Genomic DNA, 27,655 nt, shown 5'->3' on the forward strand with positions numbered 1-27,655 from the left:
CAAAATACTTAGCTCAGCACATTACATTTATTGTCTTAAGCTTCCTAGAATATATTATTAGCATATAATGAACTTGATCTGGCCATGTTGAAATTATTATTCAAATATTTTTTTGTGGTCAATGGTCAAGAATAGTATGTTCATTCATTGATTTATTTTTTTTCCTATAATGTAGTGATGCAGTATCCTTTTTTATTCCCAATTTCTTTGCTAACTATCTTGGACTAAAACTCCATATTATATATACATATATTATTAGCCATCCTGGACCAGACCACCAACCATATTTAGTCAATATGGAGCTGCTGTCGTTTTGAAGAGGCTGCTAAGCTTCAACATTTCCTGAGTGGAAGCCCTTTAATTAGACATGTATTATTAAATATTAACTCAACAGAAGCTGTGTTCTTGACTTTATTAAGTGCATAATCTCCAGCCAGCCATGGGAAATTTAAAGCAGAAAATTTGACCTTTATTTATCTGCAGCCATTATTTTTTTTTTTTTATTCAAATTTTCTTGATTGATGGCTTGAGGGTAACTTTGGTATAACATAAAGTTATTTCACTTATGACCTGTAAATTCTGAATTCTAAATTATGAATTTGAATTACGGAATAGCATTTTCGTAAAAACCTGTGTGTGTATTATGAGATGGATATTCAATCAATTATAATCTGGGTTACAATATAGTAATTATTATAACTTTCTTATGTCTTTGTTGGGATTAAGGCTTTTTAATCAGGTTCTATTTTTATTTTATTTTACTGAAGAGGGCATACTTGTGTTGTGTTAATAATGATGCAAATGTGTTTTGACTATTTTTAAGTCCATAAAGTACTATCAAACGATGCAAATATCTAACATCTAAGGCCGTTTGGTCAAGGTCAATATGTGTATGCTCCTTTGAATAAGAAATAAATATATTTACATGCACTCCATGACATACACTTGTTTGCTCTATCAAGCAGATAGCGACTTGTTTACTATTAATATTATTATTTTTTATAAGGAGTTTTTTTTATTAGTTTTTAATTAGAAATAGTGACTTATTTTCACTGAAACTTGTTAGCAAATGACTGAGTACTGAAAGTTACCAAAAGCCAAGGGAAATTGAATCAAATTACACAGTTAAAACTAATAAGGAATTATTTTATAAAATTTATTTTCTAATGCAAATTAAAATTACTATTTTAATTATACCATGTAAATAATTATAAAAAAAAGGAGGAATGTGGAAAATTCAGATTTATACAGATTAGATGTGCTGTGCAAATCTCAAGAAATTAATTAATTTATGTGGTATAGGGTAATCTAGTTAGCACACCTTCCAGCTTAATTTATTTTGAATTTTTAATTTAATTAAATAATTCACATGTATTGGAATGGCTGGGTCTTCCAAGATTCATGTGTTCTTGTTTTGGTAGGGAGTATGGCATCCCAACATGTTGAACGTGAATTTCATGGGGCAATTAATTGCAAGATAACGATATTTCTCAACTCAAATTAAAATTGTTATTACTTTCACATGGAGAATTTTTGTCACATTTTCATTTTAATAATAATGAATTAATTAATGAGTGGAGTGGTAAACAACTTCGATCGCCGTATCAAAAATTCAATATCTGAGAGAGCTAAAAATATATACAGCTAGAGAGAGATTGTACCTCTTTATTATAAAAAAAATAATAAATTCAAAAGACTATTAGTCATTATCATTTAATTTAAATGCATGAGATTCAAACACGAACTCCTAATTTGGAGGATCACAACCACGATTGGTCTTTTTTTTTCTAATTACCAAACTTTAATTGTCATTTTATTTATCTTTCAAAGTTTAATTGCCATTTTATTTACTAGTGTATTTTATTTTTATCCTTATTTAAATGACTCATTGTCAAATTTCAAATTTTAGCTCCTCTTTTTTTATCGTAGAAAATTGTTATTTTTTAATTTAACATTTTTTACTCATTTTTAATTAACATTTAAAATTCTTTTCTTTAATAAATCTTGATAATTATACAGTAACATATTAAATAAATAATTTAATCTCAGGTAATTAGTAATAATTATTTGAATTAATAATAATTAAGGTAATATCTATTTTACGATGGCGACTAATGACTACAATGTGGAGCAATATTAAAAAAGTACAAATGTCAAATTATTGATAATAATTGCACCATATAATATTACTAACAATAAAAAAATAATTAAATTAATACTAATGGTCTGATAGTTGAAGGCGACGGAGCCAGCCAAGTAAGACTCCAAAGTTAGACTAACACGTGGGGTACGTATGAGTTGGGGCGGGAAATGAGTTAGGTATCATTTTACAGTTTTGCTATGCACTGCTCCCTCCCATTGTGGAATATTTTAAAACGATCCTCAAAAGGTCCTCGGAGTTTGGGATCTCTCTATTCTATTTGTCATTTTTTGCACTTAGGCCCTTGTAATAAGGTGCATGTACTTTTTCCAATTTTTCTTTTTTAAATCCTTCATCCTTTTTTTATTTTTTTATGACTAACATTTTAACTGAGACAATTTAATTTGACTGTCAAGTTTTAAAATTTTAGTAATAATAAATCATTTTCCTTTCAATGTTGAAACACATTACAAAACTAATTCTGTTATTAATATTTAATTAAAAAATAATTAAATTTTTAGTATTTACAATTTGAGTGGCTTAATTTAGTAATATAAATAGAGTTTCATAATTTGTCAAGAGTTATAAGAAAATAATAAAAATATTTATATTGATCTATAATTTACTAATTTCAATTAATTTTTTTATCTTATAACAAAAATTATATTATTAATTTTTTCAACATATTATATTTTATTTATTTGTTAATATCTACTACTAAAATTAAGTATTTGAACTTATGAATTGTGGCTCAGTTGGCAGTGCAGATTGGACATATGAAAAGAACTATCGAATTTGATCTCTACTAAATACACCTATAAGAAGAAGCGAAGAGCCTTCATTATGATAGAGCCTTAACTGTAACTAAGCCTCAAATTGAATTAGGCGATATCTGGTGATACGGTTTGAATCAAGTATTTGAAATTAATTAGGTTGTCTAACTTTTTATTGTAGTTTCCTCTTTTAGAAAAGAAGAAAACCACTTGCCATAGCATGTATGACATCTATGCAATATATGTTAATATTTATTATTCATTAATGTTTTCTTTTTTTTTTTTTGGGTAAAATTTATATAAATGTTATTAAAATAGGCAAATTTGTGTAAAAGATTAGAATATTCATTAAAATCACTATTATTTTGTGAGGAAATTATAAATATAATGAGAATTTTCTTCTAATTGTGCAGCCTAAAAAATTTAAACTCACATGATCCATATATTTGTGGAAGATTTGACACTTTTTTGAAACAATTCAATACTAACTGGGGACACAAAAGAATAACCCAAAAAATAAAGCCAAATTATGAAATACTCACAAAAAAAAGTCCACCTCTGAATTTCCCAAGGCCGCTGGATAATAATAATAATAGTATATATATATATAATAATAATAAAACTCACACCAGTACTAAAATTTTTTTATTATTATTATTTTAAATCCAAAGATGCTCAGATTGCAGTTTTTGTCGTCTTCTCATTTCCCGTTTTGTCTTCGCTCGCTCACCCTTCAAATACAAATCCGCCTGTAAATTTTCGCAATTCCTCGGCCAACACACGCCTCTATCTCTCTCTTACCACCACTTGTTCTCTCCTTTCTCTAGATCCTTCGCTTCACTATCAACCATCGCTCTTGAAGCTTTAATTCTGTTTGTTTCAAGGTATCAAACAAGCTCTCATTCCACTCTTTTCGCTACTTTAACCATTTATATAGCTTTCATTTCAGTTCTCAACGTTTTCGAGTAAAAAGTTATTTATTATGTTAGCCTTGGAGCTGTTTTTTTATTGATAAAGGTTGCTGATAGTGTCTTTATTGAAATAACCTTTTAGACAATTGTTTAATTTTGAATTATTAGCTTATTATGTATGTTTATATGTATGCAGGTGTTTGATTGGTTGAGTTTTGTGTGTTGTGATTGAGAAAGTAGGTGAGAGAGTGTGATTCTTGTTGGAATGGCGACTGGAACTGTACCGGCTTCTTTTACTGGTCTCAAGGCCAGGGAATCCAGTTTGGGCTTCGGGAAAAGCATGGATTTTGTGCGAGTTTGTGATTTGAAGAGGATCAAGTCTGGTAGGAAGAAGATTTCAATGATTAGGAACTCGAATCCTGGTCCTGAAATGGTTGAACTGCAGCCTGCTTCAGAAGGGAGTCCTTTGTTAGGTATTATATCATTTCATTTCTATATTATAATTCTAAGTTTTGGTATAGTTAAGAACATAGTATGTCCTTCTTTGTGTGTGTTAAGGTCTTTGGACTTTGTACTTGGCGGCTGAGAAAATAAACTTAAAACAAGATCTTTTGAGTTGAATTCAGTAGTTTAGAGCTAGATTTTTTTTTTTTTTTTTCCCTCCTTTTTTCCCCTTTTAGTTGCTGAGATTTGGGGAAAAACAACCTAGGTGTCAAAAAGTAAACTGAAAAGCTCATGTATTTCCAAAAGCAGCCAAAAAATAAATTTGTTTACTCTTTTGCTACAGTATGTAAATTGATTTTTATCTATATATGTATATATAGGAGTACTCCCAAGTAGAGATCATGTAATGGTAGTGATTAATTGATCTTTCTTGACCATTAAACTGAAGGTTGATCCAGCATGGGTATTTGTTTGTAGAAAATATATATTTATAGAACTGAAGAATTTTATTTGGGCTCTCAGTATGAGATAAAGCATTTTTTTAGCAATTTTTAATTTGTGTGTAGTTTCAACAAAATCTCAATAAACTTGAAACTGAGGAGGAATTTTCTGTTGTCCCTTTTCTGTATCTTTCTGCCGTTTTGGAAGGAATTTTTTTCCATCCTAATGAATAATTCTTTTGAATGTAGTTCCTAGACAGAAGTATTGTGAGTCTGTACACAAGACTGTCAGGAGGAAAACACGAACTGTAATGGTGGGAAATGTAGCTCTTGGTAGTGATCATCCTATCAGAGTTCAGACTATGACTACATCCGACACTAAAGACGTTGCTGGAACAGTTGAACAGGTTTTTTAACTTTCTTTCAATTCAGCTCTTATGAAGCATCAGTCTGCATGTCATTCCCTAATTCGAATCTGCTTAGATATGTGAATGTACATATAATGTCATATTTTCATGGCATCCTTCACACTCTCTTTCTATCATACACCCATGATCCAGTAGATGAATTACTGGAATATCATAGGCCATATTGCCATTGTCATATGATGAGGCATCCAGTACTGGAAATAACTAAACGAGTGACGGACAAGTCAAAGACTAAATAGACAGTAGTTTCAAATCCTTTCAGTATTCTATGAAAATTTTTAAAAATTGATATTTTAGTAAAAATCATATTCTTTTTATCGGTAGATTTTCTTGTTGATAAAGCTTGCTTGAAAACACCATTTTGCATTTTCTAGGTCGTTTTCAAATGAACTGCAGTTGTTTTGTTAGGTTATGAGAATAGCAGACCAGGGAGCAAATTTAGTTCGGATTACAGTTCAAGGGAAGAGAGAAGCAGATGCTGCCTTCGAAATAAAAAATACTCTTGTGCAGAAAAAGTGAGTCTGATTTATTTTACACAAACTTATTTCATGGTTTATGTGCCTTGACCTTGTCACTAACTTTCTATTTGTGCAGTTACAATATACCTCTGGTTGCAGATATTCATTTTGCACCAACTGTTGCACTGCGAGTAGCTGAATGCTTTGACAAGATTCGTGTAAATCCTGGAAATTTTGGTATGAAATTTGCAGTTGGTTTAAGTTCTTTGAAATTCTGTACAATTATTTTGTATTTAACATATATCGCTTCATTGCAGCTGATAGGCGGGCTCAGTTTGAGAAGCTAGAGTACACAGATGAGGACTATCAGAAAGAGCTCGAGCACATTGAGCAGGTCTAACTGCTACCCTATAAAAGTGATCATAGGTCATTCTTTGATGATGTGAACTTGAGTATAGATTTCACAAACCCTCCAGACCAAGATTAGCTGTAGAAAGCATGATAAAAAGTGCATACATTTTGTTCCAAAGATGGCAAAAAGAAGTTTTTTACTATATAAGGTTGTAAAAGCTTGAATTGGTTGACTTCCTCCAGAAATTTCTTCCCAAACATTCTTTTGAAACTATAAGCAACCTGCAGATACTCCAGCCATTGAGATCTGTCTTAAAAGTGATCTGTGATTTGTTCTTTAAAACGCTACAATTTTGCCTATTCCTTCTCTACTGTTAAACCTGCAGCTATCCAATTGTAAGAGCTTCTAAGTTTTCAAAGGCAAAAGATTTCTACTTTGGAGAATGGGATGGACAAGAAAAGAACGAAAGTTATTTTTTGGTCAATTGCTTGCGTATCTACTGAGCTGTCTTTGTGTCTGTAGATAGTTGTGACCAATCAATATCAAATATTGAGTAAAATAGATCTTTATTTATTCTTTTCTCTTGATTCCTTGAGACTGACTTAGTTTTCCTTCTTTTTTCAACTGCATCTTTCCAGGTTTTTACTCCATTGGTTGAGAAATGTAAGAAGTATGGAAGGGCAATGCGCATTGGGACAAACCATGGAAGCCTTTCAGATCGCATAATGAGCTACTATGGAGATTCTCCTAGGGGAATGGTGAGTATTTTTTCTCTCTCAATGCTGAATAACTTTCTTGTTTGTGTGTTTGCTGTATTGTACTTCCAGATTCATTGCCATTATATTGATTGACTTTCCCGCAACAGGTTGAATCTGCATTTGAGTTTGCAAGGATATGCCGGAAGTTGGATTTCCATAACTTTGTGTTCTCAATGAAAGCAAGCAACCCTGTCATCATGGTCCAGGCATACCGTTTGCTCGTAGCAGAAATGTATGTTCAGGGCTGGGATTATCCATTACACTTGGGTGTCACTGAAGCTGGAGAAGGTGAAGATGGGCGTATGAAGTCTGCAATTGGTATTGGGACACTTCTTCAGGTATTCTTGCATATTCAACATGTATAACAATTGCAGTCTTCATATCATCTTATTCCACATTTGTGTTAGAAGTCTGCCATCAGGCAATGACAAGTGAACGATTGGTAGTGGACTTAAAACTTGTTGCAAGTTTTGATTTATGGTCTTGCATTTCTGTTTGATTATTTTCTAAATATTTAATATGATTGGAGAAAAAAAATTACATATGGAATGACAATTAGCAACACTATTAATGCAGGATGGTTTGGGGGATACAATCAGGGTGTCACTTACAGAGCCACCAGAGAAAGAGATAGACCCTTGCAGAAGGTTGGCCAACCTTGGTATGAGAGCATCTGCAATCCAACAAGGAGTGGTAGGTTTTTACCGTATATTTCTCCTGCAAATGCTGCCATACTAAGAATTGCTAACAAATTTTCCCTCTTATCAGGCACCATTTGAAGAAAAACATAGGCATTATTTTGATTTCCAGCGCCGATCTGGTCAATTGCCAGTACAAAAGGAGGTCAGTTTTTACCTTTTCAGAAATTTGTAACAGTATTCTTCTTATAGCTCTATTCAGCCTTTGCAGATAGATAGTTGATTCTTCATGTAATTACAGGGTGAGGAGGTGGATTATAGAGGTGTCCTGCACCGTGATGGCTCTGTTCTTATGTCAGTTTCCTTGGATCAGTTAAAGGTAATCACTCAGTGATGCCTTTTTCTTGTTTATGTTCTATATTCAGGGTCTTTTTGGAATAAGGTTGGGGCAGTATTTTGAAGTAGGAATTTCATAAATCCTTTCTCTTCTTTCAGGCTCCTGAACTCCTATACAAGTCACTTGCAGCAAAGCTTGTTGTTGGAATGCCTTTTAAGGTTCGTTCTTCTTATTCTCTCTCTCTCTCTCTCTCTCTCCCTCTCCTTTTTCTTGCTTGCATGGAAAGACTGAAGTCTGTTGAGAGCATTTTTGTAGTGACTCCTCTAATCAACCCAAATATTTTTAATTAGGACCTGGCAACAGTCGACTCAATCTTATTGAGAGAGCTTCCACCTGTGGAGGATAGCGATGCTGTAAGATCCTAACTCTCCTGTTTTATTTTGTTTGAAAGATTTCTTTGTTCATCTGAATCCTGTGCCTATATATAATTAATTTACTTGAAAATCAGAATGACTTGATATTGTACTTTGTATTGTGACCAGCGGCTAGCTCTCAAAAGACTCATAGACATTAGCATGGGAGTTATTACTCCTTTGTCAGAGCAGCTGACAAAGCCATTGCCCAATGCCATGGTTCTTGTAAATCTTAAGGAGATTGCAACTGGTGCTTACAAGCTTTTGCCAGAAGGTGACACTTCTTTTAATGTCCTCAAATTATTGGTTTTTAATCTACATTTGCTCTAATTTGTTCTAATTTCGTGCCACGTATATTGATAACACTGCATCATGAAATTACATATCAGGTACACGCTTGGTTGTGTCTGTACGTGGTGATGAGTCCTATGAAGAATTGGAAATCCTCAAAGATATAGATGCTACAATGATTCTTCATGATCTACCATTTACAGAAGATAAAATTGGTAGAGTGCATGCAGCCAGGAGGTAATTTGCAGACTGGATTTATTTATCATTTAATTGAATCTGTAAGCCAATACCAAAGGAACCATTCCAGATATGGGCTTTCGTACTGACAGCTTGAAACTTCTATCGACTGCAGGTTGTTTGAATTCCTATCAGACCATGCTCTGAATTTCCCTGTAATTCACCATATTCAGTTTCCAAATGCAATCCACAGGTAATCAAGACACCTTTTATTCTACTAACGACTGAGATGTGTGAAATGAGCAGTTATGTCTTATACTATTTTTATTTTCAATTTGCAGGGATGACTTGGTCATTGGTGCTGGTACAAATGCTGGGGCACTTTTAGTAGATGGTCTTGGCGATGGTCTCCTGCTAGAAGCTCCAGGCCAGGATTTTGATTTCCTGAGGAATACCTCTTTCAACTTGCTACAGGGTTGCAGAATGAGAAACACGAAGACGGTATGAAGCTTACCTCTCAACAAATACAGGATGCAAAAGATTGTTTAGGAAATGATTATGTTTACTCACTTCTGAACTTTCTTCTAAATACAGGAGTATGTCTCGTGTCCATCCTGTGGTAGAACTTTGTTTGACCTTCAAGAAATAAGTGCAGAAATCCGAGAAAAGACATCTCACTTGCCTGGTGTCTCGGTACATATCCATTATCCAATCCTTTTCCACCTTCAGTAAATGATGCTGATTGCCCACTCCCTTTTATTCTGAGACTCATTATCTCTTTTTCTTTGTATTTTTCGTTGTTAGATTGCAATTATGGGTTGCATTGTAAATGGACCGGGTGAGATGGCTGATGCAGATTTTGGATATGTTGGTGGTGCTCCCGGAAAGATTGACCTATACGTTGGAAAGGTATTGATTGCATTTCGTTCAAAGTTCATTATGTTCAGAAATCGGCATTCCTATTAAAAAAAAAAAAAAATGCTTCTGCATATTTTTATGTTGCTGGATTTTATTGCTAAGTGTGGAATTTGTTTCAGACTGTGGTAAAGCGTGGAATCGATATGGAGGGAGCCACCGATGCATTGATCCAGCTAATAAAAGATCATGGCCGCTGGGTTGACCCTCCAGCAGAAGAGTAAGATCAAGTGGTTGTGATCGGCATATAAGAAATAAAGAAGAGAAGTAAAAGGGATGTCACAGTTACAAATTCTAATTATACAAGCACTGGAGGTTGATAAAATCTTTGCAGAATCAATATGTCTCAGAAATAGCATGTATGTGAACCAATTTAACTTAAGTGCGACTATTAGATTGTAATCTTCAATTTACCATACAAATAGCATTGTAATTTATCCACCAATAAGAAATTCAAGATTTGCTTAAGTTCAAGCAATGTAGTGTTTGCCACCTGCATCTGGATGTACTTTGCTTGAGCTGTATTATTGAATTTCTATTATTTAATTGATTTTGATTTATGATTTTAATACCCACATCAGGTTGGGATTGGATTTTGGTTCAAGAATTCGGGTAGTAGATACATCTGTCCTGTTATCCATTTGATTTAAAGCAAAATTTTTATAATGATTGGTAGAATCAAACCCATAATGTCCATGTAACGATTAAGTTACCTTGCCACCAAATTACTTAACATCCTTACATACGAAATGTATATAAATATATGTTACATGTAATTATAGTTACTTATACTTTAAATATTTATTAATTAATAAAATATTATTGGATGGTAATATAATTTTATTCGTAAGTAAATTTTAATAAAATTATGTACATTAAATTAAAATATCTTAATAATTTGAATTTATCATAAAATATATTAAACAAAATTATATATACTTAATTGAATAGAATGCTAATAATGTTATAATTAAAAAAAATTTAAAGCTACTTATCGTTATCACTAGTGAACTTCTAACAGTAATTATAATTATATCTTAATTTAAAATATGACTCGTTGAAAATGAAATCTAGATATACTTTTCGAAAATTAGAATATGACTAATATAGAATATCACCAATTAACTTATAAACATAATTATAATTAGATCTTAATTAAATGTTATCATTTTTTTTTATCAATATCATCATATACCTAGAAACTAGTGTATATAGATTAAGGATTACAACAAACATAATTAATTATGACTTGCTAAGTAATTCTCTAATAAAAAAGTACTAAATTTAATACGTTACCTAATATTATTGTCATTGCAATTACTATAATATTGAAATATAATTATAGCATTTTAATTATTAGCTAGTATGATAATAATAACAATAATAATAATAATAACTTCAATGATAATAATAATAATAATAATAAAAACAACTTTTTTTACCATCAAAATGACGTAATTTTGATGTATGTATTTTAGCTTAGATGGATTTTAATAATACAAACAAAATGTTCTCTCAAATCTCAACTCAAAGTTAAGCGTTTCTCCTCCCTCCCTGTCCCTGCACCGCTCGTTCTCTGCCTCTACAGCCACAGTCTTTCTTTATGCCCTCCCGTCGCTTTCGTTCTTGATCGTCGCCTCCGCAACGGTCGTGCTCTTCAAGCGTACAAGTGCCAGGTTCGTTTTTGATTATTTTTATTTCGTTCTCAGTTTATTTTTTTTCGTTTTCCTTCATCCCTTTTCCCTTCTTTTTGTTTTTTTTATATATATGAATACATATAAACAGACAAAAGAGGAGAAATTGTTGAATTAATTTGTGGGTTCAGCCGAAAGATATATGATTATTTTTTTTATTTTTTCGTTTGTGGGTTTCGTGCATGTTTTGTTTCTTGAAAATATATATATTAGAAGGCAAAAGGATGGTGAATATAAGCCAATTCGTGGCTATATGAGTGAAATCTGACATTTTTGGTTTGTTAATTTAATGTTTGATTTGTTAACAATGATTAAGATTGTGTTCAGATACTGAGAATGAGATTATTTGCATATAATTGTCATATACTGAGAGTGGTTTGTTAATAAAGTTTGGTTTTTTGCTGCTAAAGTTATGTTTATATAGGGCTGATTTTTTTTTTAGAAGGATATAGGGGATAGGGCTGACTTAGATAGTGGAGTTCTTGTTCTTATTTATTTTTCAGATTCTTGTTCATGTGCGGAGTCTAATGTTTTTTTTAAGGAAGAAGATGATGTTGATTGTTAATCCTTGCGATCTTGGTTCTTGAAAAAAAAAAAAGTGGAGTACAAGAATTCTGTTTATGTAAAATTTCATGCGTTTTTATTGCAGTGTTGTTCTGCTTCAATGTACTTTTTAATTCTGTAATTTTTTTTATTGAGATGCTTTTTATTATGTTCTATATGGATTTAGTTCTCATTCTATGATAATTTGTTATAGTTTAGTATTATTATATTTTAATTGATTTTTAGTTTGTTATTGTTATTATTCTTATTGAATTTTAATAGATGTTTGATTGCTAAATTGTTTAATTGAGATATTGGTTTGAATTAATTATTTAGGTTGAATTTCAATTCGTTTGTTCTATTTTAATACTACTATGTATTGTTGTCTTAGAATATTACAGGTTAAATTGTTTATTATTTGAAGATGGATTTTAATGCATTTTTTATATATTCTTTTGTTGCACTTCGGGTTCAGATTCAGGTTCCATGTGGGTTCGGGTTTCTTGGATTGAATAAATTTGTAATTAAATGGGTATTTAAATGGGTTCGGGTTTTTTGGATTGAATAAATTTGTGATTAAACGGGTTCGGGTGGTATGCGGGTAATTCTAAACGGATTTGGGACGAGTCTGGATATTATTGGTTTATTCCTTGAGGGATTCACGATAGATTCAGGTACTTAAAATGATAATGGATTCGGGGTCGGGTAGTTTATTTCTAGCGGGTACCCACCACGCTGCCATCCCTATCTGAACTTGCTTAAATAGTTAAGGTGAATTTTGTTGCAATTTTGGATTCTCAATATGATAGTATATTTCCTCTTCTAAATGAGTTTTGAGTTCATGATTTCGTTTGTTAATTAATTGAATTTTTTTTTTTTTACAGTTGAATTCAGTGTGCTACAGAGAAGCGTTATCCTAACTGATTGATCATAGATTGGAGAATTTAAATGAAAGGATGTTTTGAGAATAGCCGGTTCTTTTCTAGTTTAACTCAGTAAGTGATACTTCACTTGGCACCGCCAATGGCAACTTCAATTGTAAAGCACTTTTTTCTCTCTCCTCCAAAACCCATAAAAGCTTACCATCTCTACTCCTCCGCTTCCACTCCACCGTCTGATCAATCCCACATAGTCTCCACCGTTGTTTCACTGCTTATCCACCACCGTTCCAAATCCCGATGGACCAATCTCCGCTCCTTACTTTACTCCACCAAAACTCTAACCCCTATCCACTTTTCCCAGATTGCCCTCCAATTGAAATCAAACCCCCATCTTGCCCTTCGCTTCTTCTTCTTCACTCTAGACAACTCTTCCCTTTGTCTCCATGATCTCTACTCTTACTCTACCATTGTCCATATCCTCTCTCGTGCCCGCTTAAAGGTGCAAGCTTTGTCTATTATCAAGTCTGCTCTTGTTTCTCGTTGTTTGTTTGATTGTAATAATGCGCCAGTTAAATTCTTTGAAATGTTACTGAAAACTTATAGGCAATGCGATTCTGCTCCATTTGTGTTTGATTTGTTGATAAAATCTTGCCTTGAGTTGAAAAAGATTGATGGGTCTATTGAAATTGTAAGGATGTTAAGGTCTCGTGGGATTAGTCCACAAATTAGAACTTGTAATTTGTTGATTTCTTGCGTTGCTAAGTGTAAAGGTTCTTGTGCTGGTTATGGCATTTTTAGAGAGATTTTTGGATTGAGAGACGGCGATAGTAAAGTTAGATTGAGGCCCGATGTACATAGTTTTAATGATTTGATGATGGGGTTTTATAGAGATGGTGAAATGGAGATGATAGAGGAAGTATGGAATGAAATGGAGAGATTTGGATGTGTTCCAAATCTGTATAGTTATAACATTTTGATGGCTTTGTTTTGTGGTGAAGGGAAGATGAGAGAAGCAGAGAAGTTATGGGAAGAAATGAGAGTGAAGGGACTGAGGCTCGATGTTACGGCTTATAATACTATAATTGGTGGATTTTATAAGAGCGGGCAGATTGAAAAAGCTGAGGAATTTTTTAAAGAAATGGAGTTGGGTGGAGTAGAAAGTAATAGTGTTACCTTTGAGCACCTAATTAATGGCTATTGTAAAGTTGGGGATGTTGATTCAGCTATTCTTGTATATAAAGATATGCTTCAGAAAGATTTCAGGCCTGAAGCTTCAACAATAGGCATGCTGATTGAAGGACTTTGTGAGAAGAAGAGAGTTTCTGAAGCTTTGGAGATTATTAGGAATGCAATGAGAGATGTTAGTTTTTGTCCAAGTAGGAAGAGTTATGAATTGTTGATTAAGCGGTTGTGCGAGGATGGCCAGATGGAAGAAGCATTAAAGCTTCAAGCCAAGATGGCAGGCAAAGGGTTTGAACCAGATTTAAAGATTTATGATGCTTTTATTGAAGGGTATAAGAAGTTAGGAAATGATCAAATGGCAGCAACATTGATAATGGAAATGTCTAGAACTCAAAAATAGGTGAGCAAAATTATATGTATATATCACTGACAAGGACTACAGTCATCTTAATCACTTCCTTGCTCTTCATCTCGCAGTGAGGTAAAATGTGGGGTGTAAATGAGCTGAATTTATTAGGCTCGAAGCTCGGCTGAAAATTGCAAATCTAAAGATTTTGAATTCGAATTCAACTTGAAACTTGAAAATTTTCAATTCAAATTCAACTTGAAAAATTTTGAATTTAAGCTCGGTTTGAGATTAAGATAAACCTGACAAATTCAATTTTTTGCACTTTTTTCGAGCGTGAGTGAGTAGCTTGCAAACTAGCTCGGGTCTTTTACCTTCGTAATAAAATGAAAGATGACATGGCTTACTCAGTATCATCCTAACTTTTTAATTTGATACGCTTATTAGTCGTAGCCCATTTAAAATGTTCATCCTTGTATTTTTAATTTTTTTTATGGCAGTAATCACTTCTTAATGTAATAATTATTATGAAAGAAAAAGTCATGTGCTTGTCTAAATATAAAATTGACTAATAAATTAAGCAGGTTTTAATGTAAATAATAAATAGTAAGGCTCTTATTTTAAGTTTAATAATGGATTAATAATTAGAAATATTTTGTTCTATTTTCTTTATGTTCAACAAAGAAACTCCATTGTATAAAAGATAGAAAAAATTTGTATTAGTACAAAAAAGGAATATTAGTGAGTCAATATTCTTAATTGAATTCAAAATTTGTTCTTTTTTTTTAAAAAAAAAATTATTATTTGGTGACACAATTTTTAATTAATAAAAAAAGAAGAGTATCGCATAATCTCATTCTGTCCTATATATTGACCCACGTCACAATTCACAAACGAGGACAAAGCAAACCAACCATTCCATGTCCAGCTTGCAAAATTCCAATATTTTCAGTGTGTAGGCATATCAATGGAAAGAAAGGTGGAAGGAAAATATTATAATATGGCTGCAGCACTTAAAACAGACACTTTTGTGATTTAAAAATCCTTCAATTATTATTGGAGTAAAATAAAAATACTTTTACCTATTAAATTTCATTTGACACATCAAGAGCTCCACATGGTTCAGAGCAATACTCCAATGGAACTTTGACTCGGATATTCTGTTGCCAAAACGCCATCATTGTCTCATTCTCACCTTTATTTTATTTTCTTCTGCTCGTCATATTCAATGTGTACAAACATATTCTTTCTTCCGCTAAAATTCAGTATAAATTTAGTTTCAATCTTATGGGATCTGCTCAGCATGCTTCATTTGATGCGTATTAATGTCTAACCTATCTTCTTAACTCTCATAAATGAGAGTTCTTTTAGAGAGAGAGTTGAGAGTCACTTTGATTACACAGTACATTGACTTCGTTAAGCTAAATTAACTTCAAACTTAAAATCAAAATCTGATAGCATATCATTAATTACGAATCTCAAGAATTTAACTGACTAATATTCAAATAGCACGAAAATAGAATGAATAATTTTTGGGTAATTCCCAAATAATTATTTCAATTTAGTTGCAATTTTAAATATGAAATGCTTATTATACTAAAATGAATATTCTCCAAATTAATAAAATATAAATTCTCGATATCGAATCACCTAATAAAACTGAAACTGAGATCTATATCACAATAACCATATCAAGTAAAGCAAATTAGTAAAAACAAACTTCAAAATTAACTACCTAATACGCATTATTGACAAAGGAAGGGAAAAAAAAAAGCTTATACTCTGCAAATAATGAACAATGAATCAAAGAAACTACTAGATCCTCTCACTCAATTGTGTATCCTTTCAAATATAGAGCTAAAAATCAATTTATAGTAATAAAATTTTAAATTTTTGTAACCTCTATCGTCCTCCTCTTAAAGAAACTCTCTCGTTGCCGCCGCCGCAGAACCGTACCGAGATCTTCTGATGTTGTCCTGCCTCTTCTTATATACCAAACCACCCAATCCAACCACACCGGCAGCCACAATCACTCCAACAGCGATTCCGGCTTTCTTTCCGCCGCTCATTCCAGAAGATCCTTTCTCCTCTTCACCGCCTGCTTCTACATTGTCGCTGTGATTGATATCACTCACTTCCGCCGGTGCGGGTGCGGGTGCGGGTGCGGGTGACGGAGAAGGAACTGTAGAGTTCTCAAGTGAGAGAGCCGGTGCAGGACTGGAACCAGGAGATAACAGATCTGAAGGTGGAGGCGCTGGCGGTGATGATATTGGTGAATCTGTCGGTGGTAATGAAGGAGATCCAGATTCTGGTGAAGGAGAAGGAGGAGATAGTGATGGTGAATCAGCCTCTAAGTCAGAAGACGGACTGGGTGATTCCGGTGGAGTTGCAGAGAGAGCGATTTGTATACACAGAAAGGCTAAAATGGCGGATACTAAGAATTTGGTAGCCATAGTAGAGAATGTAGTTGAAAAGAGGAAGTGAAGAGTGCGTCGGTGGTTGCAGATCTGAGCGCAAGTGAAAGACGATTTTTGAAAAGAAATGGGAAAAAAGGAGAAATAGTTAGGTTGATGGGCGAGAGAGATCTATCTATACACGTTGAAGCGTCTAAGAGAAGGAAAAGGGCAAAAAAAAAGCGGAGTTTAAGGAATTATGTTTGTAAATTACATAAAGAAAGTGTTTCATTTAAATAAGGAGACTGTTAGCGAGTGAAGGTAAATATTACTTAGGGAAAAAGTACACTTCAATTTGATCTAATTTAATACCTAATCCTTATATTTTGATAAGTTACATAATTAATCCCTGTAGTTTAGCTTTATCTGAGACATTGGTCCTTCTATTAAAAGACAATCATATTTTTTTTTTTTTTTTGATAGTAAAAGACAATCAATTGGAAAAAGAGAAGTCCAATATAAGAGAAGAGGTGAGAGAAGAAAAATTAAAAATAAATATAATCTATCCCTTTCTCCAGAGGAAAACAAATGATTTGAAATATTTACCAGTTTTACTTATATTTTTCTTTCATCATGGATCAATTGCGATCACTACACAACCATTCTTACCAAATAGGATGCAATTATGTTAAAGTCCACTGAGCAATTAAGAAAAACCACAACTATATCAAGTAATACTTATAAAATAAAATGATAATTGAAACGAATAAATAAATATGGTTTAAAGCCCCAATACCACCTGGTAAAATGGGCAATCATGTAATAAAACGTAGAATTTACTCAAAATGGGACCAAAAACAAAATTGTAAGGACTAATTAATGTGATTAAAATATATGTTAACCTTACAAAATATATGAAAATGGTCCTTACAAAATGGGCAAATCACGAGGACTACTTTCTTCTTACAAATATATGATTGTTGACCAATTATGTAATTAAAATATATGGTCCTTACAATATATATATTAGATTAACTTGACCAATTTTCTTTAGTTCCATTACACTAATCCCATATATTTTCATATATATACGAATTATGTAATTAAAATGGGCAATTTTGAGTAAATTGGTTCTTTCATATATTGTGAGTAATATTAAGAATTGCTTTATATGTAAGGTTAAATATGATTAATTACATTGTTTAAATGAGATTTCATATATTTTATTTAATAGTGATAAGTGTATATACAACCGGCAATAAATCCAGGATGGAACCTCTTTCCTTAATACTAAAAAAAAGAAGTTATTTTAGTATTTTCACATTTCATTAACAAAGAAAATTACTCAAAATATATGAAAGGACCAATTTGTTCAATGGGCCAAATCACGTGGATTACTTATAGAATTTATCAAAATAAAAAGAAGAGATAGTAAATTATGTCAATAATCAAGGACCAAATAGTATTTGTTTTCCCTAATATTTGCTGAGGATTCTTTTTTAAGTTGCAAAACTAGGGATAGACGTAGTCAATATCCATACTCCTACGCATTTATTGCAGTTTGAGCAATTATATATAGACTTAAAATAGATACGGAAAATTAATCTGCTTGACAATTGAGGTAGGTAAGTATGAATTTGAGCAACTTGTAACCATTACTTACTCCGTCAGTTCCATTTTCCTTTTTTCATTGAGTAGTGCTATTTAGATCACGGTGATTCTAAAATCATGACACTTCAAACGATAGATATAATTTTGAGTGATTTTAGATGGGAAAAAAATTTAATTTTAGAAAAAAATGTATGCATTAAATACATATTCCCACAATTAATTATTTTACTTCACTTTTATCTCATAATTAATTATATATGTTGTTGAAAATGATGACAATCATTAATTTTTAACTTTTAAAAAATTATTTTTGACATTGTCATGTTTATTGGTCATAGTTAATTTGATTCAAGCTAATCAAAATAATTAATATACATAATAAAAATTTTAAGTCTAAAATAAATTCTATAAGGATCGAACAATACCTAAGTAATTATAAACTGGACTGGTAACTGAACCGCTATCATGATTGGATCAAGATTAGATCGGATTGGACTAGTTCAACTAGATTCTTAATTTTTTAATTTATATATATATATTGCAATGAAATAATTTTCAACTCATTTTCTAAAAAAAAATCCAATTTTTTTTTAAAAATGATTTTGATTAAGAAAATCCAGTTTTATCAAGAACCCCAAATTTTATCATCGGCTCAACCTGATTTTCTAAAAAAATAATAATTTTTTTCAAAAATCACCCCACCTTGATATTCGAACCGAACAACCAATTGGTTTTGGTTTAACCGGTCAGAACGATCCAATTTCAACGATATTATATATGGATATCCTTTTAATTTATTTGAGGATACAAAATCCTAGCATATGAATCCTTTTAATAAAAATTTTTAAGTCTAAACTCTATATAAAAATTTTAACCAAAGTATGGATCCTACCATTGTTTATGCCTAATCGAAAAGTTTTTAACTTGACTAAATTCAATTTAATTATTGTGTGACCATGTACAACTTTAGCTAATTGTTACTATCAAAATATTTTTTATTATTTAAAAATATTTTTAAAAATAAAAATATATATTATTCCACTTAGATAATATTTTAATTTTTTTTACATGTCACCTATTAATCCAAGTGGAAATGCGGTGCAATTGAAACGTAAAGACATTTTAATGTTACAAAATTGAAAGTCTAACATTTTTAAATTAGAAATTGAAATGTAAGCATAATTAAATATAGAGATTCCAATTTGAGAAACCACCAATAAAATTAACCCGTTAAAGAATTTATATTTTAATATGATGGGAGTAGAGTTTAAAGCAAAAGACTTTAAATGTTGATTCTCATATGTCTATAGAAAAAAAAAAAAAAAAAAGATTGTGGATTAAATGGATAGACTAATATCGAAAAAATGTGTGGGAAATTAATTGACTTTTGCAAATGCAATGATACACTTGTCATGTGATAGGTGCAAGTTGATCGTGTGCTGTACCTGCAAAGCAATGTCGGAGCAGAATTGCGGCCTGAAGATCAACATTTTAGGATTCCATAATAGCAAAAACATGTATGATGACAAAATTGGCAGGAAAAGATCTTTTCATTTTTCAATAAAAATCCTTACTTTATTATCAACCACCATCCCTTTCAAAAATCCCTCAAATCACTTTCCTACTCACGATGCGACATCCCCTTAATTTCTCCTTATAGTTTGGGGAACCGCATCTCACTGTTTAGCAACTAAATTAAATAAATCCAAAAAAAAAAAAAACACCATCGTATTCTCTTTGTTCTTGCTAATGCTATGCTCTAAAAGAAAGAATCAGCTTAACTTGCTTTTAGGAATTCTGTATAGCTCAGGGTCTGTCTGATAGTACACAATTTCTCCAATGTCGCTCACATAATGATCTTCTCTAATGCTTCTACGTAGACTTTCGAACAAGTGAAATGGAAATGGCCCTGATTTCTTTGGCTCTCTGTAGTACTTTCCCAGCACTGGCTTTGCTGCTTTTGTCTGCAATCAGAATTGAATTTAGGTTCTTGCAATCTGGGATGTTTTTTCCCTCAATAATAACTTAAGCAGAGATTTCAATTACCGCTTCTATTAGATGGTAGTGTGGGATTTGAGGAAACAAATGATGAATAACATGCGTGCCAATATCATGGTGGATGTTGTTGAAAAATCCGTAATCGCGATCAACTGTTGTTAGCCCTCCTCTTAGGTAACTCCATTCCTGACAAATGATCGTCAAATCCTTGAGTACTTGTGTTAAAGTTTTGATTTTTAAGTACTCGCAGCTGAGACTGGTAATATTAGTACCTTGCCCCGGTACCAGGGAAGTTTCTGGTCATGTCCGTGGTGATGCAGGTAGGTAACAAAGTCCAGCCACATTACAAAAATCTGCAAAATTAGCACTACTTTCTTGTTATTCTGTTGCCAGAGGAGTAACAAAAAGTAACATAGATGGAGAGAAGATAACTGAACTAACCCAATATGGAATTCCATAGAACTTGAGCACTTGAACAGGGCCAAAAATAAAGCATGAACAGAACAGCAGAAGAGCCATTACAGACCAACACAAAGTAGAGGTTAACACAGCTTTTCTCTCATGAGGCGCAAATAAGTTGCTATAAGGATTGAAGTGTGAACCTTCTTTCCCTGGACTCCTTGACCACTGAAAAATGTAAAGGTGAGGTTAAGCTCTGTAAATTAAAGCTATTGAAAGCTATATATGTATATATAGTCAATTTAACATGCAATTTAGATTTTTTACCAGATAAAAAGGATATGCAAGCATGGGGAGAGGGATAGTGAATCTCATAATCCTTGTACTTAAATCCAATTCCTTATAGATCTTCTCAGGCAACTGTAAGAGACAGATAGAGAATTGTCATTATAATAAATCTGCTGCTTATATAATAATCCAAGCAAGGAATAGATATTAAAGAAAGAAAAAGGAAAAAACTTGCTGGAACCCAAGATTCATCCTTCTCCACATTTCCATGATTCTGGTGGTGAATCCTATGGCTAATTCTCCTGCACAATTTAAAGTTGAAGCTAAATGTAGAGTATGAAGAATGAATATAATAGAGCAGAACAGAAAAAAGAAACAGGGTAACTCACCATCCATGGTAAGGTACAAGAATTGAAGAATGCAAAATATGACCCACGACATTATTTAATGTGGGGTTGTTGGAAAAGCTTCCATGGCCACTACAGATCCACAAAGAAAATGAGAATTGCAAACTTTTTTTTTTTCTTTTAAAAAAACAATGAAATGCTTAAATTCAACTTTGGAAAAAAAATATGCAAAAGGGTACTTAGCACTCACCAGTCGTGACCAAGAACAAAGATAGCCCAGAACATCGTTCCTTGAGCAGCCCAATAAAGAGGCCAAAAAAGCGAAGAATTGAAGTAAAATGCAGCTGCAACTAAAGCAAAAACCACAACAATATCCCTTAAAACATAGCTTAAAGACCTCCATGGATTCTTTACCCAGCAATGTTTAGGAATGGCAGCTCGGATATCTGCAATCTTGAATGGCGGTGGATTACTTGGGTCAAATTCGTCTTCCCCGTGAAACCCATTAACGCCATTTGTGTTTTCTTTGTGGTTCATGGCTTCAAGCTGAAGGAAGAAAGATATTGTTGGAATTCCCAAATGTTGGTCTTTAAGTTCACTGTCCAGCACTAAATTTATAGATGGATGGGAGATTAGCTACTCACAGTCGATCGCACGGGCTATCCCTGGAGTAGCACGTGGGCCAATCAATGTGGCTCGTTACGTGACGGGACGCGCAAAAATTTCTTACACGCCGAAGCTGTTTGATTCCCAATTGCCAATTTTTGTAAAGAGGAACAATCTTCAAGACCTTAATTTTCATTTTCAACGTAAAATTTAAAAATAAACTAAGATAAAAAACTTTAATTTTATTGATTAAGTTTGATGTATTCGGTGTTAACCAACCGTGTTTAAGGTAGTGTTTACCGTTTAACATTACTTCTCCTTAAAGTTTAATTTACATAGCGTAGTTAAAAACTTTAAAACGTTGTCCTATTATTGTGTTAAATGGTGTCAAGCTTATATCATATCTCGTTTTTAATTAAAATATTCATTTTCTTGAAATTTGATGCAAACTCAATTGAATTTTGAGTTTATTAAATTTGAAATCGACTTAAATAGATGCTAGAAATGCTCAAATTCGACTTGACAATACTATATTATTTTTTTAAAAAAATATTTATTAATGTTAGGGTATTGCTAGAATGAGATTGGAAGGTTAGCTTATTATTAGATATTATTTAAATATAAATTATTTTAATCACCATGTAAAATTTAAATATTTGTAAGTCAAGTTCTATAATATGTGATATTGTCTTGATTTTGTTGCTTGGGCTACTCAAGCTCTACCCTATTAAAATTCTATAAGAACGGAACAACACCTAAGTAATTATAAACTGGACTGACAACCGAACCGGTATTATGATTGGATCAAGGTTGGATCGGATTGGACTGGTTCAACCAGATTCTTAATTTTTTAATTAATTTATATTGCAACGAAATAATTTTCCACCCATTTTTCTAAAAAAAAACCAATTTTTTCCAAAAAAAATTGATTTTTATTAAGAAAATCCAGTTTTATCCGGTTTTATCAAGAAAACCCAAATTTTATCACTGTTCAACCTGATTTTCTAAAAAAAATATAATTTTTTTCAAAAATCATCCCAACTTGATAATCGAACTGAACAACCAATTGGTTTTGGTTTAACTAGTTCGACTGGTCAGATCATCCAATTTCAACAATAATGTATATGAATATCCTTTAAATTTATTTGAGAGGATACAAAATCCTAGCATATGAATCCTTTTAATAAAAAATTTTAAGTCTAAACTCTATATAAAAATTTTAACCAAAGTATGGATCCTACCATTATTTATGCCTGATCGAAAAATTTTTAACTTGACTAAATTTAATTTAATTATTTTGTGACCATGTACAACTTTAACTAATTATTACTATCAAAATATTTTTTATTATTTAAAAATAATTTTAAAAATAAAAAATATATAATATTCCACTTAGATAATATTTTAATTTTTTTTACATGTGACCTGTTAATCCACGTGGAAATGCGGTGTCGAAAAAGCAATTGAAACAGGTAAAGACATTTTAATTGAAACGACCCGGAAAATCCTTTTAAAAAATTTTTCATTTAAAAATATAATCATAAAACCTAACTAATTAAATCAAGGGAAAAATATTTTATTAATACTAAATCAGGCCCATGAATCAGCTTGAATTTTTCGAAAACCAAGCGAAAAACTCGAAAACTAAGCAAAACCAGGTCAGATCTCTAAATTGAGCCAAATCGATTCGAGTCGAACCGGAATGGCCTAGAGAATCTAGAAAGCCATTTTCTTTTTTTTCCCTTCTTCTTCGCCAGCAGGGGGCTCGCATTCTCTATGCCTCCCTTCCCGTTTTCGGTCACCACTCAACGAGAGCGAGGTGGCGTTCGACTCGTCTAGTGCTGCGGGTCTCGTCTCCGGCCTCCCCTCACGCGGAAAGAGCTTCGATTGACGCGAAATGGAGCCATTCTTTCTTGACAGTTGGCGTTCATCAACTTCCGGCGATTCACGCCGTTGCCGGTGATTGCAGCGTGAAGGGGGGCCGATCGCTTCATCTCCTCAATGCGATCGTTTCTCCTTCATCAATCACGGCAATGGAGCTCAGAAAGGGAATCCGCCATGGACGAAAGCTCAAGCACCTGTCAAGTCCGATACGCCCAGTTAGAGGTCCCATCTTGCTCAATTGACATCGGAAATGGAACCATCAGCGAAATTTGGTTGGAGTGGTGGTGTTCTTGCAAAATTCTGAGCAAAAATTGACTTTTCGGCCACCGTGGACGGTGGCGGTCCGGCGACCGGCCAGCGAGCCTCTGACGAGGTACTAAAGGACAGAATTTTCATCTCTTAGCCTGGATCGTGGAAATGTCGTTCGATTTTCGATCGGTACGTTCTAAGACCCAGTTTATTTTAATTTTTGGTATAAATTCCAAGCTTAATTTATTGGGTAATTTAGTTGATTCCTAATAGATAATTAATTGTGGGACTTTGAAATTTTAGGTTGAAGTTTGTGATTTAGTTGGAGATTTTAGGAGGATTTAATCATAGATTTTAAAGGATGGAATTTGGAATTTTATTAGGTGCAATTAAGTGCATATTTGGAGCTAACTAGCATTATAAAATAATTAGGATTCTTGTTAGTATGATATAAAATTAGTTGAAGTCTTGGTTTTACACGCACATATAAAATCTTGAATTAGCTGCTTTATAACATGAAATATGAACTCAGTGGCAAGTAGTTGGCTATCTATTAACTAAATTGTAAATTAGTTGTTATTTGAAAATATATGGATACTTTAGACTAGTAGGATGTAGAGGTTAGGTAGATGTTTATGTTCATTAGTTACTTTATAAATCGGCTTAACCTTAGATAGCAAAGGTAAAGAAATTTTTGGTGTAAGTAGTAAACAGTCAACAATGATGCTTAAGCATGGAAGATTAATAACTAAAATTTTGTATTGTGATTAGATATTTAAATTATTATTATTATTATTATTATTATTATTATTATTTGATATGGAGGATGGGTTATTTGGATTGACTGCCCGATGAATGGGCTATGTGAATTAAGTAAGAGATTAAATGAATGATTATGGTTATATCGGATGTGATGAGTTGATGTGAATTGCCCGAGGGATGGGCTTTGAAAATTTGTTATTGAATTATGGTTTGATAAAATTCTAGGGGAGATTTCGCCGAAATTTCGATAGAACCTAGGTTAGTCTTAATCAATAATTAAATTAATTGGTTTATTAGATTAATTCTTTAACTTAATACATAATAAATAAAGTTTTCTAATTATTTTATTATTATTATTATTAGTGTTATTTATTTAGTTATTTAATTATTTTCGATGGATCAATTATTATAATAATATGTTGTTGATTACTATTTCTCTATTTAATTATAATTAACTATGAATATCTACTTGTGTATTTGCATCATGTTAATTAATTGTTTGCTATGCTTGCATCTAATTGCAATACTTGATTAATTGTGTTGTGATAATGCTATTCCTTGTATGTGTGGAGTTGGGATCAAGTGGGTCACCATGGGTTTGTGAGGGCGGTCTACGAGACCATTGGCCATATGGGAGATCGACGCCCCGTGTGCACCTGATGATATGATATGGATAATGTGGATAAACCACATGGTTGCCTCTTGTTGGTATGGAAAAGAAAAGAGAGAATGGAAAAACAATGAGAGGGCTGGTCAAGTGAGGATTAGACCGATTGGCCATGTATGGGAGATCGGCTCCGTAGTGCACACGTCACGAGAGGATGAGCCATGTGGGAGGATGGCTCATTGGAGGTTTCAGTGACGCCACTGACTAATTTCCACGTTATGTGATTATGTGAGATGTTAATAATTGCGAGTGTTGTTGTTGTGCCATTTGTGTGACTGCCCGCGTGATCATATAACTAGTCGGATGACTAGATTTAATTATTTGCACATTCGTGTGAATGCATGTGTTGTGCAATAATTATTATTCATTAATAAACTCACATCTCTTTTGTTTAATCTTTCAGGAAGTAGTTTTTTCCTAAATTCCAGCTAAAGCTCTGCTTCTTTCACTGTTAGAAAAAATTCTCTAATTTTAGTATTAATTCATTAAATAGATAAATGTACGAAATCTTATCTGTATATATCTGTTAGTGAACTCCGCAGTTGTAGAATTTATAAACTATTAGTCGTGTATTAATATAGATGAAATAATTTTGTGAGCCCATATTATTAAAGAGCTCGATCTGTGAAATGTTTAAGATGTTAAATTTAGGCTGAGATATAATATAATTACGAGATTTGTTTTGCATAGTTATATGGGCTGAATGTTTGAAATTTATATTGAGAAAGTGAAATTTTAGTGATTCAGGTTTACTACGGGCCTCGGGGGCCTTAAGCTTACCTAGGCCCTAGTGCCGATGCAGCCCATGGAAATGGGTCGTGACATTAATATTACAAAATTGAAGGTCTAACATTTTTAAATTACAAATTGAAGTGTAGGCACAATTAAATAAACAGGTCCCAAATTGTGGAACCACCAATAAAATTAACATATTAAACAACTTATATTTTGATACGATGGGAGTAAAGTTTAAAGCAAAAGACTTTAAATGTTTATCCTCATATGTCCATAGAAAAAAAAAAAAAAAAAAGATTGTGGATTAAATAGATAGACTAATATCGAAAAAATGTGTGGGAAATTAAATAATCTAGCAATTAATGCCAATATTCAACGTTATGTTATTGATTACCTACCTACTTCTTAAATATTGTTAATTGACTTACCTACTTCTTAAATGTTGTTAATTGATTTTCCTACTTCTTAAATATTATCAATTGACTTACCTATTTCTTAAATGTTGTTAATTGCTTTTGCAAATGCAATTATACACTTGTCTTCTTTGTTAAAAAACATCAGAAGCTTTTGTACCGAACGTTACGTAATAAACATTACTCTAATCTAATAATAAAGTTTGGACTTTCTGTTCAAATTGTATAAATTGGATTTGGTACATGGTTTCGTGTAAATTAGATTTATTGTATAATTAGAATTCCTACATAAAATATACAAACCCTCCTTTATGCAAACATCTAATAAATTTATTTAACCATTTTTTTAAAAGAAATGAGAGAATTAACCGAAGAAATGAAACACAATGCCAAGTAACATCAACCAAATCGACATTTAAAAACTCTTGAGCTAATGAAGAAGGAACCTTTAACAAATGAAGACTACGAGGATGAGAAAAAATTATTTTTTTTCTAAAAATAATTATTTGCTTAGTTTATTTTGGTTGCCTCAAAAGAGTCAAAACATCCCATTTGACATTTATCATATTATTGAAAGAAATTATATTATAATATGATAATTTATATTTTACCCTCTAATTTTTTTTTTTTAAAAAAAAGTATCATAGGCCGTATAAAAGGAAATAATTTATTTATAATAACTTTTACCAAAATTTTTGAAATTTTTTTTGGACAGAAAAATATTAACCTCCAATTTCTTTCACCTTAAGTAGTGAAAAAAAAAAAATCAACAAACATTACATATATCTAATTGTTTTGAACTTGTAAATTTAAATAATGAATATAAATATATTCCACAAATAATATAAAATTTGAAGTGAATTCAATAATGCAATGATTATTCTTTTTAAAATATGAATTCGTATTTATATAAATTTCAACTGCATACTCAACCAAGTGTGGTTTTGTTGATCTTTTCATTAGTTTAATGAATTAAAAACTGTTATGCATTCTTTTATATTATTTCAGACTATATTTATATTTTGAAAATCAGTTAATTTATAGTTATAGAAAAGCAAGTAAATGATTTGCAGCATAAATTACATGGAAAAGGAAGTTGGTAAATGATGTGAAATGGAATATAATTGAATTGAATCTAATGTTTGAAGGGAGATTTGGTAATAAACATATGATGGTAAAAAA

General features: G+C 32.1%; 4 protein-coding genes across 5 annotated transcripts; 2 read left to right on the plus strand and 2 right to left on the minus strand.

Annotated features, from left to right (window-relative positions):
* Positions 1-3,596: 3,596 nt before the first annotated feature.
* Positions 3,597-10,044, plus strand: HDS (4-hydroxy-3-methylbut-2-enyl diphosphate synthase). Of its 2 annotated transcripts, none has more exons than XM_012209439.4 (20): positions 3,597-3,797; positions 4,021-4,297; positions 4,958-5,115; positions 5,545-5,651; positions 5,731-5,831; positions 5,912-5,988; positions 6,585-6,704; positions 6,812-7,042; positions 7,281-7,397; positions 7,473-7,547; positions 7,644-7,721; positions 7,838-7,897; positions 8,030-8,092; positions 8,222-8,366; positions 8,482-8,620; positions 8,736-8,813; positions 8,902-9,061; positions 9,155-9,253; positions 9,365-9,469; positions 9,598-10,044. In XM_012209439.4, exons 2-20 carry the CDS (start codon positions 4,090-4,092, stop codon positions 9,697-9,699), a joined length of 2,223 nt encoding a protein of 740 aa, XP_012064829.1. In that variant the 5' UTR covers positions 3,597-3,797; positions 4,021-4,089; the 3' UTR covers positions 9,700-10,044. The 2 variants fall into 2 exon arrangements, with proteins under 2 accessions (XP_012064829.1, XP_020532588.1); XM_020676929.3 differs by having other exon boundaries at positions 4,065-4,297.
* Positions 10,045-10,977: 933 nt separating this feature from the next.
* Positions 10,978-14,345, plus strand: LOC105628099 (Tetratricopeptide repeat (TPR)-like superfamily protein). Its single transcript, XM_012209438.4, has 2 exons — positions 10,978-11,151; positions 12,597-14,345. Exon 2 carries the CDS (start codon positions 12,736-12,738, stop codon positions 14,173-14,175), a length of 1,440 nt encoding a protein of 479 aa, XP_012064828.1. The 5' UTR covers positions 10,978-11,151; positions 12,597-12,735; the 3' UTR covers positions 14,176-14,345.
* A 1,430-nt stretch (positions 14,346-15,775) lies between these two features.
* On the minus strand, positions 15,776-16,776 carry LOC105628098 (uncharacterized). Its single transcript, XM_012209437.4, has one exon. It carries the CDS (start codon positions 16,572-16,574, stop codon positions 16,038-16,040), a length of 537 nt encoding a protein of 178 aa, XP_012064827.1. The 5' UTR covers positions 16,575-16,776; the 3' UTR covers positions 15,776-16,037.
* Positions 16,777-19,656: 2,880 nt separating this feature from the next.
* LOC149498843 (acyl-lipid omega-3 desaturase (cytochrome b5), endoplasmic reticulum-like) lies at positions 19,657-21,757 on the minus strand. Its single transcript, XM_089726708.1, has 8 exons — positions 21,408-21,757; positions 21,200-21,289; positions 21,046-21,112; positions 20,850-20,942; positions 20,565-20,750; positions 20,396-20,476; positions 20,172-20,309; positions 19,657-20,089 (listed from the first exon to the last, which is right to left on the minus strand). The coding sequence occupies exons 1-8, from the start codon at positions 21,692-21,694 to the stop codon at positions 19,898-19,900; spliced, it is 1,134 nt and encodes a 377-aa protein (XP_089582834.1). The 5' UTR covers positions 21,695-21,757; the 3' UTR covers positions 19,657-19,897.
* Between the last annotated feature and the right edge of the window lie 5,898 nt (positions 21,758-27,655).

This window comes from Jatropha curcas, chromosome 1 (genome assembly GCF_041381405.1).
Source record: "Jatropha curcas cultivar XTBG-Jc1 chromosome 1, XTBG_Jcur_1.0, whole genome shotgun sequence".
Classification (NCBI taxonomy): domain Eukaryota; kingdom Viridiplantae; phylum Streptophyta; class Magnoliopsida; order Malpighiales; family Euphorbiaceae; genus Jatropha; species Jatropha curcas.